The sequence below is a fragment of the Chrysoperla carnea genome, chromosome 1 (genome assembly GCF_905475395.1).
Source record: "Chrysoperla carnea chromosome 1, inChrCarn1.1, whole genome shotgun sequence".
Classification (NCBI taxonomy): Eukaryota; Metazoa; Arthropoda; class Insecta; order Neuroptera; family Chrysopidae; genus Chrysoperla; species Chrysoperla carnea.
This window is the reverse complement of record NC_058337.1, coordinates 14,823,288-14,843,776: the sequence shown is the minus strand read 5'-3', so window position 1 is coordinate 14,843,776 and position 20,489 is coordinate 14,823,288. Positions and strand designations below refer to the sequence as shown.

The following is a 20,489-nucleotide window of genomic DNA, read 5'->3' as shown; positions in this document are numbered from 1 at the left end:
AGCACCTTCTCCTCAGTCATTCCTAAAACTATCAGTTTTTGAGTTTACACTAATATATTGAATATATTATGTCATTAAATAAATTTAAAAACACTTATTTTTTGCTTAACCACTTTATTATAATTTTATAAGATATGTTTCGGATTTCACTACATTTTCAACTGTGAATATGTACAACAGATTCATCGTATTTATACTAAAAAATGTATAAAAAAACAAAAACAATGTTGTTTATTGTATAAGTTGTATGATCTGCGTATGATTAAAAACAGTTATGTACAAAAATTCGAATAAAATATACAGCAACATTAATGATAAAAATAAAAAATATATAAATTTGGTCAAAAAAGGATTTAAAAGTTATTAAAAAAAATAAAACAATACTGTAAAATATTGCTGGTAAAAATTTTTTCGATTAAAAAGTTACAAAGTCAAATTGTAAAAAGATTATTTAGTAAAAAGGATATAAAATTGATATAATTTAGTCAAAACATTTTAAAAGTTATTAAAATGAAAACAGTACTGTATAAAAATTGTTAAAAAAATTAAAAATTAAAAAAATCTTTTTAGTAAAAAAGTTAAAATAATTTTATTACACCCGTAGCGTCAAGTATTAAATGATTATAGCAGCGAAAATAATTTTGAATAGATAGTGGTTTCTGTTTGCTCATTCATTTTGCTGAAATTTACACAGAGTGTTCAAATGACCATTCTAAGTCAATATTGAAAAGACCAGACCTATCCGAAGGGTCTAACACTCCCCCAAACGCGGTAGAAGGTCACATGCACTGAGAGAGCATTGCTTAAGTATATGAATGCATTTAAGAGAGTGTTCGTGCAGTTTAAACCTTATAATTTAAGAAAATACAATAATTTTTAAATAACCAGGTATATTCGAAGGGTTGAACATCCCCTTATAGTGAATATAGGCTTGCTAGGACCTATCGATGTTGATGGTGTTGGTCGATGTTGATCCTGTAAATGTCTTGTAGAACTCTCTATGGTAACCACCTTCCATTTCCCCACTTGGTAAAACCACATCTTTATATTTAAGTTTATATTTTTGTCGTGATTTTAATATACTTTTACACTTTTTCAATTCACATTACCTCTTTTTAGTTTAAGAAATAAAATCACATTTCCTCTACTCTCTTCCATGATTATTAACTTATTTCACTGCAATTTTGCTTCTAAAATTTTCTTTCGAACACTACCTTCAACTTATATATTAAAATATTAAAATATTATAGTGATATTTCGTAAAACTTTATTTCTAAACTACCTTTTAGAGATAGGTACTTTCATCTGAATCCGACAGCGGTACGTTTTAAGAAATAATTGCAAAAAACAAAATAAAATTAAAAAATATATTTATTTAATAATAAAATACAATACATTTTACACAATAATTAAACTTAAAAATAATATTTAACAAATACATTTGTTGTACCATTTTGGAAATTATTTTTATAAAAATATATAAGGGTATAAATATATAGGTAGATAGATTCATCATTAAATATAAATGAGTGTTTAGATTTTATACCATGCAAAATAATGCCTTTCAATTTCATAATATTTTTCAATTTGGCTAAATAATTTGAACTAGAAATGAGATCGTCGACATAGTTAACTTTTCTGTATAGTGTTATCAGACTGTAGTTTATAATAATTTATAAATATGTAATATACTTTGCAATTTAAAATAAATATTTATATTTTTAATCACGGCAGTTTTATTTATTCCTAATGCAATTTACAGGGTGTCCTTTTTTAACTTGACATTTGTAAAAAAAAAAAAAGTCAGATACAAAAAATTGATTCTGAAAATTGAAAGCCTCGATAAATTCGAAATGCATGTTTATTTTTAGGTGGAAATGTTCTAGGTTAAATGCTGTCCAACTTCATTTTTTCAAATGAAACCTTATATTTTTTGTAGATCTTTCGTGGAGAGAAAAAGAAACTTTTATCTGAAAAAAATTTTCTGAGATCTGAGCAAATAATAACGGATATTTTCATTGATTGCTTATGCGAAAACTGTTTTTTGTTAAGAAAATTCGTAGAATGTGAAGAAGTGTTTTTTATTTAACAACGAAATCATTGAGAATTTTTTCAAATTTCTTTCATACATTTTTGGCAAATGTCAAATTAAATCATAAACGGTGCAAAAAAATTTTTCGGGCAACACATTCGACAAATTATGAATATATTTACTAAACGTTTCCGCAAAAATACATCATTTGTTCATCGATAATCAATACTCTGTTAAATTGACGTGTTACGGGCGGTGGACTAAACCAACGCTGCATTACATTTGTCAGGCAAAAATTATCTAAATATTTAAAGTATGTGGTCGTAAATAAGCAATACAGGGTTGTTGACATGATTAGAGACGTCAAGCTCGAAAACGCAGCATTTCTAAGAATCGTCACAATTTATTGTATGGTAGACTCGTCAAAACGAAGCCACTCACGAAGTTTGGAACGTGTGGTAATAACTGAAAAAATTACGTGATGTATTGGGAACGAACAAGTGTCGGTATTAGTTCTATTCTGATTTCTGCAATACTAGACGCACTCCCTTATGCTTTAGCATTTTCACAAATAATATTCATTACTCAGTAAAATTCGTAATATCATCTTCTTAAATCTCATACTAAAATTCAAAATTGTTTTCAACTTTTCGAATAGATCGATAGGCATAGGTTATATATAAGTTGACACATTTTGATAAAGAATAATATATTTTAACGTTAATTTTTAACAGCTTTACATGATAAAATACGTTATGTATAGTTAAATTTTCATAAATTGCTTTACTTTACATTGAACTAAACAATACGTTCAACAGCACAGAATGTGACCTAAATATCAATAATTCAATAACGGGCTTATTTGATATTAAGTCTGAGAAATTTGAGTTGTAATTCGTTTGCAAAAACAAATTGAAAATGTATGCCCCTTAATTCAAGTTACCCAACCTGTATTACTTCCTGGTCATTGGTGAATTCAACAGAAAATTTTTGAAGCTTAACATGTATTGGATACAATATTGAAGTACGCTTTAAAAACTGTGTGGTCTAGATATTAAGGAGATCACAAACCAAGAACTAGAATCAAAAAGGATCAAGATATGCTAGCCTTCTGCAAAGTTGTAAATGTTTGAGCACCAACCCTGATCGGCATTTATTTGTTATTTTTTATAACGGAATAACTTAAAAGATGAAAAACCATAAAACTAAAACTCTCCGCCAACTAAAATTCTGCAAATTCATTAAAAAATTTAAACCGACTTGCGGCGCTGTTTATGTTTAACCAGATTATAAATCCTTTTCATGACATAAGAATTGATATGGCCATGACGATTATAACCCTCATATGATCACGACTTTGTGGCAGGGTAACATAAATTTTCTTGGGCCAATAATTAATTGATTTATTGGATATTGTGTTTTAGTGTTATACAATATACAGCTTGAATAACTTTAAGGCGAAATGAGAGGCACATCACATTCCAAGCAACAAAATACGGTTTAAGAGTCTCAAAGCGTAAACAATAAAAAATAATAACCCTATTATCTAATTATTCATTTTTGGACCATATTCTACACTGCTGAGTGTTTTTTAGCATGTTTATATACTCCACAATAAGGAAATGTAAAGAAGTTTAAATAAAAGTATTTTTAGTTTTGTATTTATTTGAACACGTATATTTATTTGATATGTACTTGGAACTTGAAAAGCATTGTGAAGGTATACATACACATGCTAAAAATTTGTCAGTTACTATTATTGCCATAGATAGTTTGTGACCATATCATGGATATCAAGTAAAAACCAAAATCAATTTTATTAATAATTATTGGTAAATATAAAAGCGAGACAAAATCTAAAATAATCAAACTCGTAAACATGAACCGAACAATATATTTTTACACAATTCATAGGAAACAAATTTTTAAAATAAACTCATCTTTGAAGATGGTAAATATGATAATGTTTTCTTTGTTCGAACTTCAAAAAAAAAAACAATTTCGATGTTGACCAGCCTGAAAATGATGCTTATGAACGCTGTGCGCAAAAAGAAAACACTATTTTCCTATTTACCTTAGCAATCATAGGGATTGGGAAAAAAATTTGATACATCAATTCTAAACAAAAAAGATTATACAAAATTTTTATGGGTGACCATAGAATATTTAGTATAATTCGGAAATAAACAGGAAAAATACAAAATTTTTTTTGCTTTAATAAAAGCTCATTCATGTTACAAACAGTTGCAGGCTACGAGTACATGATTCATTTGCATTGGAGAATTCCCATATAATAACATGTCCGAAAAAATAAAAATAATTAACACGAATGAAATTCAATTGTATTTAAAATTCCCTAATACTTCTTGAATAAACTTGATTATCAAGTAATATTCCACGATAATGTCGCAGACAACTAACTTAATTAGCCATTCATTTAACAGCCTAGCCTTTTTACTGAACAGAGCCGTTCAAATAGCGACCTGAACGATAATCAGCCATTCAAACAGCTTGAAACCCACACTTTGATTGCGTTTACACACAAAAGAACAATGGAAGAGTGTAAAGACAAAAAGTTAGATTTAAGTATGGTACTATTAAGCACTGGTTTTTACGGCATAAATTTCAGTACACAGAAACGAATCAATCACGTTTTGGTGGTCAGGGATTTCAAAAATGTAGTTGTAAACCTACTCTGAATCAGTGTCTCTGTAATTAAGTTACGCTAGTTGATCTCATGATGACCAAATAACAATATGTCATATCTTAAATTACGTAAATATACATTTTCTAATGTCAGATATTTCTTTTTTTTGTCAAATGGCCACCCTATTGTATGTATGAATGGCCTAAGCATCAGCCAGCCAGTTCATTAAATGTTGTATTAAACGTTACGGCTGAATATCATTCAAGCTATTTTAATTTCGCCGTTTAGTAAAAAGATCAGGCTGTTAACTGAACGGCTAATTAAGCTAGTTGGCTATTCAATATTCAATCATACTCTCTCTCTTAGTGTATTGCTTAGTACAAACCTAATTGTCTTTGCTTAAATTAAATAAATATTACAACATATTATTTTATAAAAATCTATTAGTCTAAATAATATACTCTCTTGCCTTAATTTCATCAACGTTATAATTAATAAAAAGAATCACAGCAACAACTTTCACACAATTCGCGCGCATAACTGAATATAATATAATGAGTGCTTGTTTCACTTGAGCGAATTAATTCTATATAAATCTTTGTCTAATTTTTTGTTAATGTAAAAAAAATGATATTATGTTTATATTAATTACAAGTTACACACAATTATTAATAATCTAATCATCGAAGCGCCCTATACGCTAAATATTTTTGATTAACATTATAGTGAGATGGTAACTGAAAAAAAAAAAAGAAAATACATAAATAAATTAAATAAAATTCAATTGTGTTTAACCCTGTTAGTTGCGCAATATTCACGTCTAAATACCTAAAATATTTAACTACGAATAAGTTTAGCTAAAATTATTCAATACATACCAGGTTATTTAAACCCACAGACACTATATTAAATATAGACCGCTAACATTGATCTATTATCATAATGCATACAAAATTTGTTTTTAATTTTATTTTAGATGCCGAGAGTAACAACTTGTTGCTAAAATGCTTTTATAATAGAGAATAAATATACTGTTCTTGTCCCTCCTATAATTGAGTTATAAACTTAATTACGGGCATCACATACGTACATAGAGTATACCTGATAACTACCGATAGAGGAATACCAGCAATTCTACATCGAATTTTCCCCAAATTTATTTTGTAGCTTTTGGATCAGATGTACCATTATCGATGTATATGGTTTCGTTTAGTAACATTTAGAATTTTAAAATTTCTCGACGAATACTAATCAAATTTAAATTTTTATAACGTATACTCAATGTCACAAAAAATGCTCGTTTTAAAACATTCTAAGTGTTACTATTATAACATAACATATGATGAGTACGCTTAGAATGTTTTAACTGTGGCACTTTTTTTGACAGTGAGTGTACAAAGTTGCAGTAAATAACATTTACTGAAATTTATCCTCCAAAAATTAATTATCGTACTTTAATTGCTTAAGCGAAACTCTTATGATATAATAATTAATATCTCCGAAATTATCTAACTTAGAGAAAAACTCTTTTTGCATAAATTGTAGTAAATTATTTTCTTTAATTTGGCTGATTCAAAGAGCTTTTTGGTAAAATTCGATGTACAATCGCTGGCATTCTTTTGTTTGTATTTATCTGGAGTACTTTGTAGAATGTACGCACTTATAAATAAGTCACCTATGTTGTTTCTTTCAGACACCCGACCTATATCATAACTTGTATCTCACGGTCAGACTTGAATTTATATACGGACTTTATCATGTTTAATAATTAAAATGTAAGACTTTACACGCATTTTACGATCATTCTCGTTTTTCGAAAAACATTTTAACCTTTTATAGCCATTATGAAATTAAGAATTTTGAGGATATTGCGTTTAAAGTCTTGCATTAAGCATATTAATCATAATAAGTTGTCACTCCTGACTTATAATATCGCATTATGACGAATAAATACTTTTTTAGCTACTTGCGAAGAACACGTTCTTCTCAACATTGTCAATCTATATTTAATACAATCGTTTTTAAATTAAAAGCGCCAAATGACACTGCACATATTAATTAAAATATTTTTAAAACAATACTAAAATATTAATCAATTACTAAAATGTTTTGTTAGGAAAATGAATTCGTTTATAGTGTAATTTCATTTTTTAAACTTTGAAGTTAGTCAATCTATTATTGATCATAGCCAGTTTTCAGCAGAATCACTTCTTCACTAAACTAATAACTAAATACATTGTATTCCCTTGTACCAAAAATTTGCTAGAATATTTAATTTGAAAATTTACAATTAAGATTACACAAAAAAATATTTTTGTTTATTGATAATTCTTCCTTTAATTACCGCGTAAATTGTGACCAATCTGTTGACCATTTTATTTAGAGTAGTTTTGTTTATAATTAATTGTAGAGAGCTTTACTTTGTGGAACTCCATAATTAGGATAAGAAATAAAATTTCCAATTTACTTTGCTAAGTCCACTTTTAAATTATTAAAATATTAAATTAATAAAAGTGGACTTAGCAAAGTAAATTGGAAATTTTATTTCTTATCCTAGCTTTGTTTATATTTAGAATCCTTTACGAAGGAGCGGAAGAAGCGTTATTACTCAACCCGAGAGGCTTGCAACAAAAGCGACAATCGATCTGACATTGTAAAAAAATGAGAATAATTTGGTTTAAAAATCGACGTTCCTCGGATAGCTTAAAGCATAAGGTACGTTACTAAAATTTTCCTTTTGTTCGATTTAGGGGGACAATTTTAATTTGAACTCAATGTTAATGATTCTTCCATCTATCGATCAAACAATATAAACACCCGATATAGTCTCACCTGATCTCTTCTGTTCCTACTTTGTCAATTGATTCTATATGTTTCAAATAAAAGTTAGCAAGGCGAATTCGTTTCCCGTCGCTACATCAATCCATTACAAATATTAATTATATTAATTATCGTGTGCGACGGGAAACGAATTCGCCTTGCTAACTTTTATTTGAAACATATTAGATTCTTATTTTTTTCATTTTTTTAACGCACCTTCAACTATTAATTATCTTTTAGTAGTGTAAGTAATGTTGATTAAAAGCGCGGGTGTATTAATGAAATATATTTCCGAAAACTTTCTTCAATAAGGTATTATCGTTAGTCAAAAATAAATCATGAAATTTGAAAAAAGTTAAAATTTATGTAAAAATATACTTAAATATTCTGATTTCGAGTCATAAAAGCATATTTTTCTTTTAAAATATTAAAATTAAAAATCGTAATTTTTAAACTGGATATCACGTGACCTAAAACGCGGGATAGCCCTGCTGTGGTGTCATAGCGGTATGAGTCATAGACCATCAGTTAGTTCAGTGTAGACAGCTGGGTATAATATATACATAGATAATAAGTATTCATATTTATTATAATCAGATGTCTATGAATATATCTGTCAATTTTATTTGTGTTATTTCGTATAGTGATACCCATATTACGTCATGAAATTGGATGCCCGCGTTTTTGACAGTTTAAAAAAGGTTTAAAATTTAATTTAAGTTTTTGGCAAGAAAGCGTGTGTATTTTTCCGAAATAAATTTTTGGTGTCTTTTTATTAGCATAATCAACATTTTGAAGTACTTTTTCAAAAATAGTGGAATACCCTATTAAACCAACTCATAATTTACTCCTAACAAACATACTGATAATAAATAAGCTCTAAATAATAATGCAATAAAATTTAAACTAAATACTTAAATAATTGTATATCCTTGTTAAGATTTAATTTATATAAAATCTACAATACGCCTTAGGACAAAACACAAACATAAAAAAACCAAAATTATTAAATTTTACAAATCCAAACTACACATAACATATTTTTCTGTTTTTGTTAATAAGAAATCCAAATTGTTAATAATATTTTTATCATACATTTTAGTTATCCAAAAAAAAAAAAAAAATTAATTTAAAGCATAAATTTAAAACCTCAACTAAAATATAAAATATAGTACGAGAAAAAATTTTCATAATATTATATCACTGGAATAAGCACATCAAAAAAAATTTAATTTTATGATAATATATTGGTAGATTTTAATAGAAACAAATGAAAATAAATAATTGTTAAAATGACCTGTATAGAAAGTGTTGAAATACAACCCTTGCATTTTTTTAATAAATTAGATAAGTTTAAAAAACAAAAACATCTATGAAAAATAAAGTGGTACCCTTCCAGTCGCAATTTTTTTATTTGAACTACCTCAATGTTATTCGATAGGTTTGATATGAAATTAAAATCAATAAATTCACTATTTGAATCTACCCACAAAGTTTCAACCTTCTATCGTGTTAGTTTTGCACCCCTACGGAAAAAATATGTTTACGAAAAAAAGTTTCAAACAAAAGTTTTTAAAAAAGAACATTTTTTGTGTTTAAACATTTATTCTATCCGTTACAGTTTAAAAGATGGGTCTTACGAACTGAAAGTAACTTTTTAGGTCCTAAACATGTTATAAAAACTTAAATTGGATATCTTTTTCGTTTTTGAATTAACGTAATGACGGACGGTCAAATGAAATCGATTAATAAAGTGATTTTATTAAAACGTATACCAAAATTTTGTTAGTACCATCAATAATTCTAAGCATTACAAACTTGGGACTAAATTTAATATACCTTGATATAATTCATATAAACATTGTATAAAAATGAAATGGCAGAATACATTCTTAGATAAATAAATATAATAGATATAAATATACATTTAGAGATAAATTTATATTAGAACGTTATTCTTTATAAGCAACTTACGTAAGAAACATTTTTCCGTATTTATTAATTTTCACGGAAAAAAAATTGTTTGTTACTTTATTCGTCTGTCAACACGATAACTCAAAAACGAAAAGAGATATCAATCTGAAATTTTATAGCGTGCTGACGACGTAAAAAGCGAGGTCGAATTCGTAAATGACAAAGTTAGGTTGGGTCATTTTGTAAACCGTTAGAGATAGAACAAAAGTTAAATGTAAAAAATTTTCCTTATAAAAAAATAAAGAACTTTTGTTTGAAACATTTTTTTGTAAACATCTCTGTTTACCCGTGAGGGCACAACTTAAGTTAGAAACATTATATAGAATATATACAGTGTTGTATATATTTTAAATTTATACGTTACATATATTATGTATGTGTTTGTTTATTTATAACATATACTATATCCACTGAGGAAGTTAGAATAGAGATACTTTTATTATTTTGTGTGTAAGAGTGGCTATCTTTCTTTACCTATATGAGGTAAAAACAAACTATTGCGTAATCAACATTGTCTCTACATAGTATTTCAACAATTAACTCAATCAATTGTTTGTTTTCACTTGCTTTAATTATATTATTATCTTATTGAAAAATGCTTATCCCAATGTTTTTTTAATACATCGATTATATTTAAAACAAAAGTTTTATAAAATAATTAATTAATCAAAAAAGGAAAAATCTTTTGGTCACTGTAAGAGTGAGAAATATCAGATCAATTTTATGTTTTACTAATAGCAACAGTACTCTTAATGTACTCTTTGAAGTACATTATGGTACTTCAAAATAAATACGTGCTATTTTTATTTTACAAAAAATTTTCATTTTCGAGTGTCCGAACTTTAAACTTGAGTAGAACAAGCTGTATATAAATATCCTTGAATATTCTTCCCATTTGAAAGAGTATTTCATGGCATTTTGTGTGATATATAGTACCAACCAAATGAGAAGACCAGTTTCGCTGCTGGGCAAAAATACGTTATAGCCACAGACCTATTGTAAGTGAATGTTGACACTACCGAACTTAGGTTTGGCTGAACACGACAATCTAACCTAATCTAGGTTACTCGATTACAGCTACGGATTCGATCAGACCTCACGATTCAATGACGTTGGCGATTATAAACTGAACCAGTTGATTATAAAACAGTTTTGATCAAACAGGGTGCTACCGATTTAGCTCAAAAAGCTTTATATCAAGAAAAATAATTTTTAACTGATAATATTAGTTCTATAGTAACTTGAATTTTCTCAATTCTCAACACGGAATCATAAATAATTTTTTGAGCAATTAGACTTCTTTCATAAATTTTGATATTTTGATTCACAAGTAGCAATTAAATCCATCCAAAAACTATGTAATCGTGTATCGATATGATTACAATTTTTACGTTTTGCTTTTGCCCAAGTTTATGCTAACAGAGTACTAAATTCTTATTCAACTTTATCAACTTCACTTTAACTGATATTCAACAAATATTCCTAAAGTTTTTGATTATCGGATTCGAAGATGTCAAAGCTTTAACAATCGGCATTTCATAAGAGGATCACATTAATTTATTGTAATATACCGTGTGTTTTCTTTTACTTGACAAATACATGAACTCGAAAAAAAAGTTTAACATAATAAGTAGCTCGAATTAAACACTCGTTCTTCTAAAAATTTCAAAAATTTTCATGCGTTGTTCATCATTGAGTGTAATGTTACATTATGATTTTTCCAAGATTAATTACATCGGGCTCCGCAGAGAAAGTACGGTTGCCATTTAGTTGGTGTATAAAAAAAAAAGGTATATCAAATACAACTTGTCCAATTTTAAAGTTCAGGCACTCTTAAGAGAAAACTAATTATATATGTTATAATCATACATTTCTTTTATTTATTGATCTTATATTTTTCTAATAACAATTATTCAGTTAAAATTTGAACAATTTTTTAAAATTGATTTAATTGGGCTATTACAGTGGTTTGTAAACTTAAATATTTAACATAAAGAGACAGCCTTGTCCTGCAATATCAATAACTTATTCATTATCATAATTTAACTATACAAAAATATTGAATTGAAGAATTCGTTGTGATTTCAACGCCTCTTGGGCATTGTTCGCTATTTTAAACATAATTAAGTTAAATTAAAGATAAGAGAAAGATTCGAATGCTTACTACTGCAAATTTTGTATGCTGCATGCCTCAGGTAGCGGTTTCGATTCCCAGTGTCAGAACAAAAAATTAATTTAATTAATGGTTGTGATGAGCTGGTTTAGTGTTTGGTATATGCATGAGGAGGTGTACTCTGCCTCTCAATATATTTTAGGAGCTGATAAATGAAATTATCAACATAAAAGGTGGTAACACATATATGGTATCAAAATGGGCCCTATGACCTAAGTGTGTCTCTCGTGGACAGCCAATATGACCTAACCTAACCTATTATTGCATAAAAATTTTTATTTAGACACACACTTGAGGTGAATAAGCGCCTATGTGTCTTTAACCTTGGTTGAATTTGGTGACTATCACATTTTGTTTATTCACTTTAATTTCATTAGAAAAATGTTAATATTTTCGATTATAATTAATCATCGTAAGCAGAATCCAGTAATTTATATTGACTTATATTACAAATCTTAGTATATGTTTTTTATCACTTTTTTACGTCCAAATATTCAATCTTCGTTTATTTTGCTCATAGTTAGTTAATACGAGTGTGAATTTATGATTCTTTCATGTTATAAGCCTGTTAATACTTTTTTTAAAGTAAATTTGTGACATATGATGATATCTTGTTTAATTATTGGTACTGAGATATGTAAACAATACAGAAAGTCCGTTGTCAGAAATAGTAACAAGCGCAATTTACTATTTTAATTATAGTGGATTCGAGGTAATTCGGAAAACGTTTTGTAAGGTGGTGTCTATTTATCAAAGTCATTTAAAGCCAGTTCAAATATGCCGGACAGGGATCGGATTATAGCGGGTTTACTGTATTTATTATATGCGCGGGATTCGTAAAAAAGTAAAATAATTTCATGTCGTATTTATTCCCGCATTACCTTCAGTTAAATTTTAAGAACAGAATAAATTTTGCTCATCTCCAAATCAATTAAGAGATCAATTTGTGAAGCAAACAAAAATTTAAAAAAAAAAAAAAAAAAAAAAAAACAATAATTAATTACGATTTTAAATTATGGTAAAATAGTAATAAAATACAGTCATTAAAAATCAGAGAATCCGCACTAAAAAAATTTAGGTAACGTTTTTTTTAGCATTATGCCTTCGTTTTTTTTATCTTTTGTTTTTTTAGTTTCAAAAAATAAAGGGTTGTAGCGCTAAAAAACGAAAAAATGAGACCAGCTGAAATCAAATCTGATGGAAACTTTACGAAAAAAGACACTTTTTCGCGAGTTTCAAGGTTTCATCATGCATCTACTACGAGATTAATAATTATGCAATTGTATATTATGCAGGTTGTAGGGCAACTTTTAACGAGGAAATTACTTTTTTTAAATTGTCGTAGGATACCTTCGATCGCGAAAGGTACGAATTACGTACGATACCATTATGAGCTTGAGTCTCGGGTTAATTTTTTTTAATGGAAATGTCTGTACTATAGGAGGAGCGGCAAAATGTGAAAATTTTTCATCAATATTAATAACCCAAAAAATTCAACAACGTCTGTTTTTATAAATTTGGCAATTTTTTACCATAGAAAATTCACCAGAAAAGGCAAAGTGTTAAAAATTAAGTTTTATTATCTCTAATTATTAAATTTAAAGAAAAATTATAATAAACTGCAAGTTCTCGAATTCTCTATGAGTTTATTTTTGTATAAGTTACAAACAATAAATTTTTTTGTTTATCATTTGTTTGCATTATCGATGGATTCTGAGATGCATAGATTGATGATTATATATTTTTGTTTGTTGTAGATTTAATAAATAAAATCTTTGCAAACCACTGTTAGTCTACCTAAAATACTGATGTGTTTTATATTTTATATAAAATATAGCCAGTTTTAACATCACATTTATCATTATTATATTTTTTGTAAAAATATCACATTATTATTATTTAACATTCTGATTAATACTTTCCACAAAAATTCTTCTTACTAGGTTCGTAAAACTGGCTTTATTATGCTATTCCCCACATAAAAAACGACGACATACACACACACATAGATAAAACATGCAAGTTTTTTTTAATTTTTATAATTTTAAATATTAAAATTAAATTCCAACTAAACCTTCGGCTAAATTATTTTTTAATGACTTACAGAGGCACCTATTCGTGATAAATAACGATTTCGTATATGAAATTCAGAATTTGTTGGTTGTAGTAAATCATTTGGACCAATTTGGCTACGGCTTGATGACAGTAACTTTTCACGTTCCAATATTTCCGCAGCCCTTTAAACAACAATTTATGTTATGAGATATGTTTCAAACATACATTCAAAGATATACGGCACAAAATTATGAAGGTATTTAAATTTTTAGTGAAAGTAATTTAATGTTTAAACTTTGAAAAATAACTCATTATTGCAACGTTTAAAATTCATTTCATTCTTGGTATTTAAAAAAAATTAAATTCCCCGATTATTCCTTTATTACAAAATAAAATGTGAGCTGGTCCACGAGTTTTTTCAGTTTTAACTTTTTCGTCGCCGTGAAAAGACACGTGTTAACTTCGTTGCATTTATTTATGTGGCTGAAAATTGCTGTTTTGATCGAAGGGTTGAAAAAGCGAGAAATGTTATCCCTAAATAGTATATGAATTTTAGAAGCTTATTAAAATTTTAAAAATTATTTTACTACGAATTTGTTATGAACAATCCAAAGCTTGTTTATTTCTCTTGAAAATGAGCTATAAAAAATTCCGTATGAACTTTTTGAACCAAGATATTTGCTTTCTTAGCAAAATTGACACTTTTGAATTTAAAATCCTGTTTCTCCTGAAATTCTATTCTAGTATCTTCAATCCTTAGTACAAAGCGGTAGGGAGTGGAAAATTTGTGGAGCAATAGATTCCAAAATTAGAAAGTATAAATTTTCTAATGAGCATAATAATATTTTAGATAACGCCTTTATTTATAAAATGGTGCCCAGATGAAAAAACGTCCAAAATATGGAAAAATTTTGTTTTTTGGTATGTTTTAAAAACGAAAAGTGGGAGAGTGATAAGAGCAAAACAATATACCAGGGCTTAACAGAAAGAAATTTAAGTTTTCGTACGATATGAGAAAAATTTCAGAAGATACAGAATTTTGTATCCAGAAGTGTCAATTTTACTTGGACAGCAAATATGTTGATCCAGAAAGCTCGTACGAGAATTTTTTTAGCTCATTTTCAAGATAAATAAACAAAGTTCGATGATTTTTCACATAGATACACCTGTTTAAAATTTAGGTAAAATTTCGTGTAAAAATTTTGTTTCTTTAAATATTTGATTGTGTATTTAAGAAAAACACGGCGTTACGTATTAAACTTAAAGAATGTTTTTTTAAACATTATTCATTAAAATTTTTTTAATCGACAAGGCTATTGGTCCGGTAGATACACAGTACAGCGACTGGGAGGCTCGCTTCATAAAGTTGAAAGTAAATAAATTAAGATAAATGCTTTTATAAACTAAACTATAAACTATAACTATAATAAACTAAAAAAAAAAACTACTTACTGTCGATTACAATCGTGAATATCTCGTTCATATGGGGTCATATTCATAACACCATAAGCTCGACTATCTATAATCCATACTAAAATGGTACTAAAAAGTGCAAGTGTTAAAGCTCCCATGAAAAACATTTCTACCCAATAATAACCACCAGCATCAACAATAATTCCAGTAATAATTGATACTACAGCAAGACCCAAGTTTTCAATTGATTGACATCTGAAATTGAAGTTATATAAAGTATAAAAATTTATATTATGGTAATTTTAAAAAAATTAAAACGTTAACCTCTTTTTAACTCGGACACGAACATATAATGTGTCGTGAGTTCTCATAAATATTATCTTTGATAATTTTACATTTAGTGGGGTATATGTGTGTATCGCTATTGTTAATTGTGTTAATTGTTAATAAGGTCGGAAACAAATAAAATTTAGATAAATGGTAAATCTTATCTTTGTTACGTAGGTAACACGTACATACCTACGTTATAGTTCTTAAAAGGTAATATTGTACTTACATTCCATATGCTGTTCCTAATTGATATTCTGGTATAACCAAAGCAACTAAAGGCCATAATCCGCTAGCACATAATGAATAAGCAAGACCCATCATTACCTTAAAAAATACAAATGAATTTTTTAAACAGTTAAAAAAAATATTTATACAGTAATATTAATATCCGCATATATTGATAAATATGAAGAGCTAGTTCTGTTTCTTAGTGAATTTTTATATTTCGTATAGACTGGGCCATTTTAATCTATGCATCAGATGCACAGATTAAAATGGCCATGTATACAGGGTGGGCCATATTAAAATTTGGGCCATATCTGTCCCCGCTGGGGCCCTACGCCGTTTTCTGACTAGGTTAAGTTGGCTGAATGTTCCTTGGGGTCCTATAAACTCGGTACAAAAAGTTGTATTCAAATCGGTGCTGTTTCCCCACTTTTCCTATGCATCCCAGCTTATTAGTTGTACTATAATATCATTTTTTTAATTGGAGGTTCCCATGACAAAATAATGGAAATGATAGATTAAATGAGGCGGCACCCTCTAGAAAATCATTATCAGTTAAAAATAAAATGATTAGATTTAAGAATAGACTTGTATTTACGTACCATGCCTATATACGGATATAAATCGGTAAATGTTAAAATAGCATGTGCTGCAATTGTAAATAAAATCGATAATATAACCCAAATAATATTACGGCCAGTTTTATCGATTAATAAACCTAATACTGGTGATGCTATAGCGGATATCGAATATACAATACTGTTTACGTTGTTGGCTTCATGTGCAGTTAAATTGAATTTTGACATAAAGAATCCTCTAAAACAAAACAAAAAAATTAAAATTTATCAAATTTAAGTTATTTTATTCTTTATTGTTTTCAAACTTTCATTTTTCTTTTCATAGTGTTAGTCGTGAAGTGCTTAAAATTAAAACGGTAATTATAGAAGCCCTAACTCGTTAACGGATGAGACAGATCGAAAAACGGCAAAGAACTTTTCGTCTTATAATTCCATCCCCTATTCATCATTTGTCTATTGTTTACTACTTTGGCACTCTCATTATCAGTAGATCTTAACTATTGTCAGTAAACCAGTATTCCGTGCGTATTTTATTAGCAAATATTTTGCTTTGCGAATATCGTCTCAGGACAAAATAAACTTAGCTGGTAAGTAGATGAGATGTTGAATGAATAATATTTTAATATCTGGATGACCGAGCTTTGCTCGGTATTCTTAAAAAGACACAAATTTTATCACTAATAGAAGACCGTTTTAAATGTCTCCACACAAATACCAATTTGAATGTCCCGGTATTTTATTTCATTAACTACGATATACACCAATAGATGCCAGGAAGAGTTATAATTTGCATTGTATTTCATTAACCAAGATATACACCAATAGATGTCAGGAAGAGTTATAATTTGCATTGCCGGTTTCAGTTTTTCATGAAAAGACGGATAAAACGACGTTTTTTTTAAAATAAAACCTTGTTAGATCGACTTATCGCCCCCAAAAAACCCCTACATACTCATTTTCATGAAAATCGTTGGAGCCATTTCCAAGATCGTTGATATATATATATATATACAAGAATTGCTCGTTTAAATATATAAGATTGTAACTTACTTTCCTAATGCGATAAATGGAAAAATAGCAACATAGTATGCAACAACAATGATAGTAATTATCCAGAATGACGGTTTAAAATCTACGATATCTGTTAATCGAACAACTTCTGTATTATTTTCGTCTCTATGTAAAATACGTGCAGCTCTTTTATCCATACAACCTAATATTAATGAACATATCAAACTAAAAACACACGTTAATCCAGCTGAAAAAAATAATAATATTTTATTTAAATTAGTTTCTTTGAAGAGGGCTCATCATGATTAAATTAAAGCAAAAGAATATGTCAATCATTTATCGTTGAATATTTTTCCGTTAAGGTATTTCCAGCATGGTATTTGCGATTCATATGCTAAAACCAACTTTTCTACTGAATTTAACGAATTTTTTTTCCACAGGCTAAGAATAGAGCTTACTATTAAATCCAAAGTTTCAGAAATTTTGACCGTTTAAAACACGAGATAATTAATGCCTAAGTTCCCAATTTTGACAGTTTACGTCAAAATTAATATCTCGAAAACAAAACGACGTGGTGCTATTTTAAAAAATTGTTTATGTTTTAAAAACATTACTTTCAAATCTCCTTTTTTTTTTTAGGAGAGGACAGTTTTACATGCTTTGACGCTAGAAATCGCGAAATTTGCAGCTGATTATCTCGCGATCTAAACGACAAAAAATTCTGAAACTCCGGATTTCACAGTTAACATTGTTTTGAGATTGTGAAAAAAAAAATAGCCAAATCTTTCGACAAGTGCATTCATGCTGGAAATACCATAAATTATAAAACTGTTAATTCTCCATGCGCTAAATTTCCCTGGCTGAATAAACAGGTATCCCGAAAGTAATGGACAGCAGAAATGGTGGATAGGGAATGGAATTCGAAGATGAAAAGTTTTCGATCTGACGAACAATTAACGAATTAGGGCTTCGTTAATTATCGTTTTTAATTTTAATAACTTTTTTTAGTTTGTCGGTATCTTTATGACGTCCTATATATTTTTGGTATAGAAAAATTGATAAAATGATTAACATATTCTGAATGGCTGCTTCTATGAATTTTAGAGAAGGGGTGAAATGATTATACCACCCCTAAAAGTTTGTCGGTATCTTTATGACGTCCTATATATTTTTGGTATAGAAAAATTGATAAAATGATTAACATATTCTGAATGGCTGCTTCTTAGAATTTTAGAGAAGGGGTGAAATGACTTTAGGCAACTTGAAGCTACTACTTAGTTTTTTCTTATTCATATGAATAAAAACAATATATCAAATGATAAAATCATATATCAAAATTACAAAAAGCCCTCTCCTCTAACAAATTTTATACTTTTATGAAAACATACCAATAAATAAAACTACACCAATACACTCAGGGCCAAAATAAAATTGATTCACATATGTATAAATTGGTTCCATAATCCAAAAATTAACAGTGGATCCAATTCGAGCAAAACTTAATTGTATACCAAACACCATGTTTAATTCTTTTCCTCGAAACCACACTACTGCATAATTATTTTGTGCTACGGCTAATGACTCCGCTCCGATCCTAAAAATATTTATTATGAATTGTGTTATTAGCTTAAGGTAGCATTTAGTTTCTCATAACTAATAATCTGGTTAGTGCTTTAAGGAAGTATAGCAGTGTCCAGGTTCACAGCTAACAACTATTTTTAAAATTTATTTAAAAGATCATGATTACATTAGTAAAGAATCAAAAATCAGATTTTTACCACACCGTTTAAGAGATATAATTAATTAAAATTACATGGGCTCTTATGAGTGTCTCTGTTCAATAATATCGGAAATTGATAGTTTGTGAAAAATTGACACAATTGATCTCAAAAAAAAAAATTTTTTTCAGTAGCTAGAATTATGTCTTAAACGTACACTGAAAAAAATTGTAAATGATTTACCTTATAGTATCATTAAACTAATAATCTAAAAGAAAAAAATTAATGCATCTTTGAAATTTTCCACAATTGTTTATTAGGGTGTAAACACTTCGTACAAAAAAGTTCGTACATAAAAGCTTTCCTGTGGTTAAAACAAATTTGTTATAAAATAAATTTTTAAAATTTTGGAACGCTTCTAAACTTTATATAAAATTTAGGGAAAACATTGATGACAACCCTACATGCAAATTTACCGATAGATTCCAAAACTAGTAGGTGCAAGCTTTCAAATGAGCTATTAAGGTTCCGAATTCGATGATTTTTTGCGGAGATACATCGGTTTGAAATTTAGGTAAGATTTTGTGTAAAAATAATGTTCCTTTAATAATTGCAGCAGTATATATTTCCCCACGCTTCTCTCGTGATGTTCGTGTAAAATATGTCAATTTTAATAATATCTCATAAACGGTGTGTTAAATCGCTTTCTAACATGGTGTATATTGAGTATTTAATTACTTAGTTAAGATTTGTAAATTTCTTAATATATTACAAATAAACATAGTTTTTAAAAATGTTTTCCTAGCTTTGAAAATTATATTTGAAATTATAATTCAACAACCCAATTCTGCGATGATGTTATTTTTAGGGGCACGAATTTTTCTGGTCACTTAAATTTTAAACATATTTTTATCAAAATAATTGTTAAATATTGTGTTCCCGATGGTGTCATGAAATCGCGATATCATTACATTGATTTACGATATCATTTCTAAAGGATGTCGCGGTTAGTTTATTTTTAAGCATAATCAATTTTTCAAATGATAGATAAAACTTTAAGACATTCTATTTTACCCAAAAATTAAACGTCCAAGAATCATCAACCAATACATGTCATAAAATCCAGCACTTGCAAATATTATCTGACCAATCATTACAATAAGCATATAAATATTGGAACCATTTCGAACTCCAAATACACTGAAACAAATTAAAATGATTTTGATTAAAATGAGAATAATTTACACACATATTAGAATTTTTAACTTCGCTTTAGAAAAAAACAATTGTAATCAGTCATTTAATGCCGGAATATTATGGCGTATGTTATAATCAGTCATTTAATGGCGGAATATTATGGCGTATGTTATGGAGTAAATTTTTCTAACTCCTAAATATTATTAGAAACAAAATGGCGGAGTGGGGGATCCCGTATCATCAGCCAATAAATGTAGACAAGCTACAAAGCTAGCGTAGTGCGTCCTAACTGGTAGTAAATGAATTTAAAAAGAAT

General features: G+C 28.1%; 1 protein-coding gene across 1 annotated transcript in view; it reads right to left on the bottom strand.

Annotated features, from left to right (window-relative positions):
• Positions 1-2,165: 2,165 nt before the first annotated feature.
• Positions 2,166-20,489, bottom strand: part of LOC123291700 (major facilitator superfamily domain-containing protein 1-like) — a 40,293-nt gene continuing 21,969 nt past the window's right edge. The window contains exons 3-10 of the mRNA XM_044872080.1: positions 20,051-20,176; positions 18,647-18,852; positions 17,298-17,505; positions 16,272-16,485; positions 15,671-15,768; positions 15,154-15,369; positions 13,751-13,883; positions 2,166-5,416 (exon numbers count right to left, since the gene is read on the bottom strand). Of these exons, the coding sequence (XP_044728015.1) occupies positions 5,360-5,416; positions 13,751-13,883; positions 15,154-15,369; positions 15,671-15,768; positions 16,272-16,485; positions 17,298-17,505; positions 18,647-18,852; positions 20,051-20,176 (1,258 nt within the window). The 3' untranslated portion in view covers positions 2,166-5,359. The remainder of the gene's footprint in view (positions 5,417-13,750; positions 13,884-15,153; positions 15,370-15,670; positions 15,769-16,271; positions 16,486-17,297; positions 17,506-18,646; positions 18,853-20,050; positions 20,177-20,489) is intronic.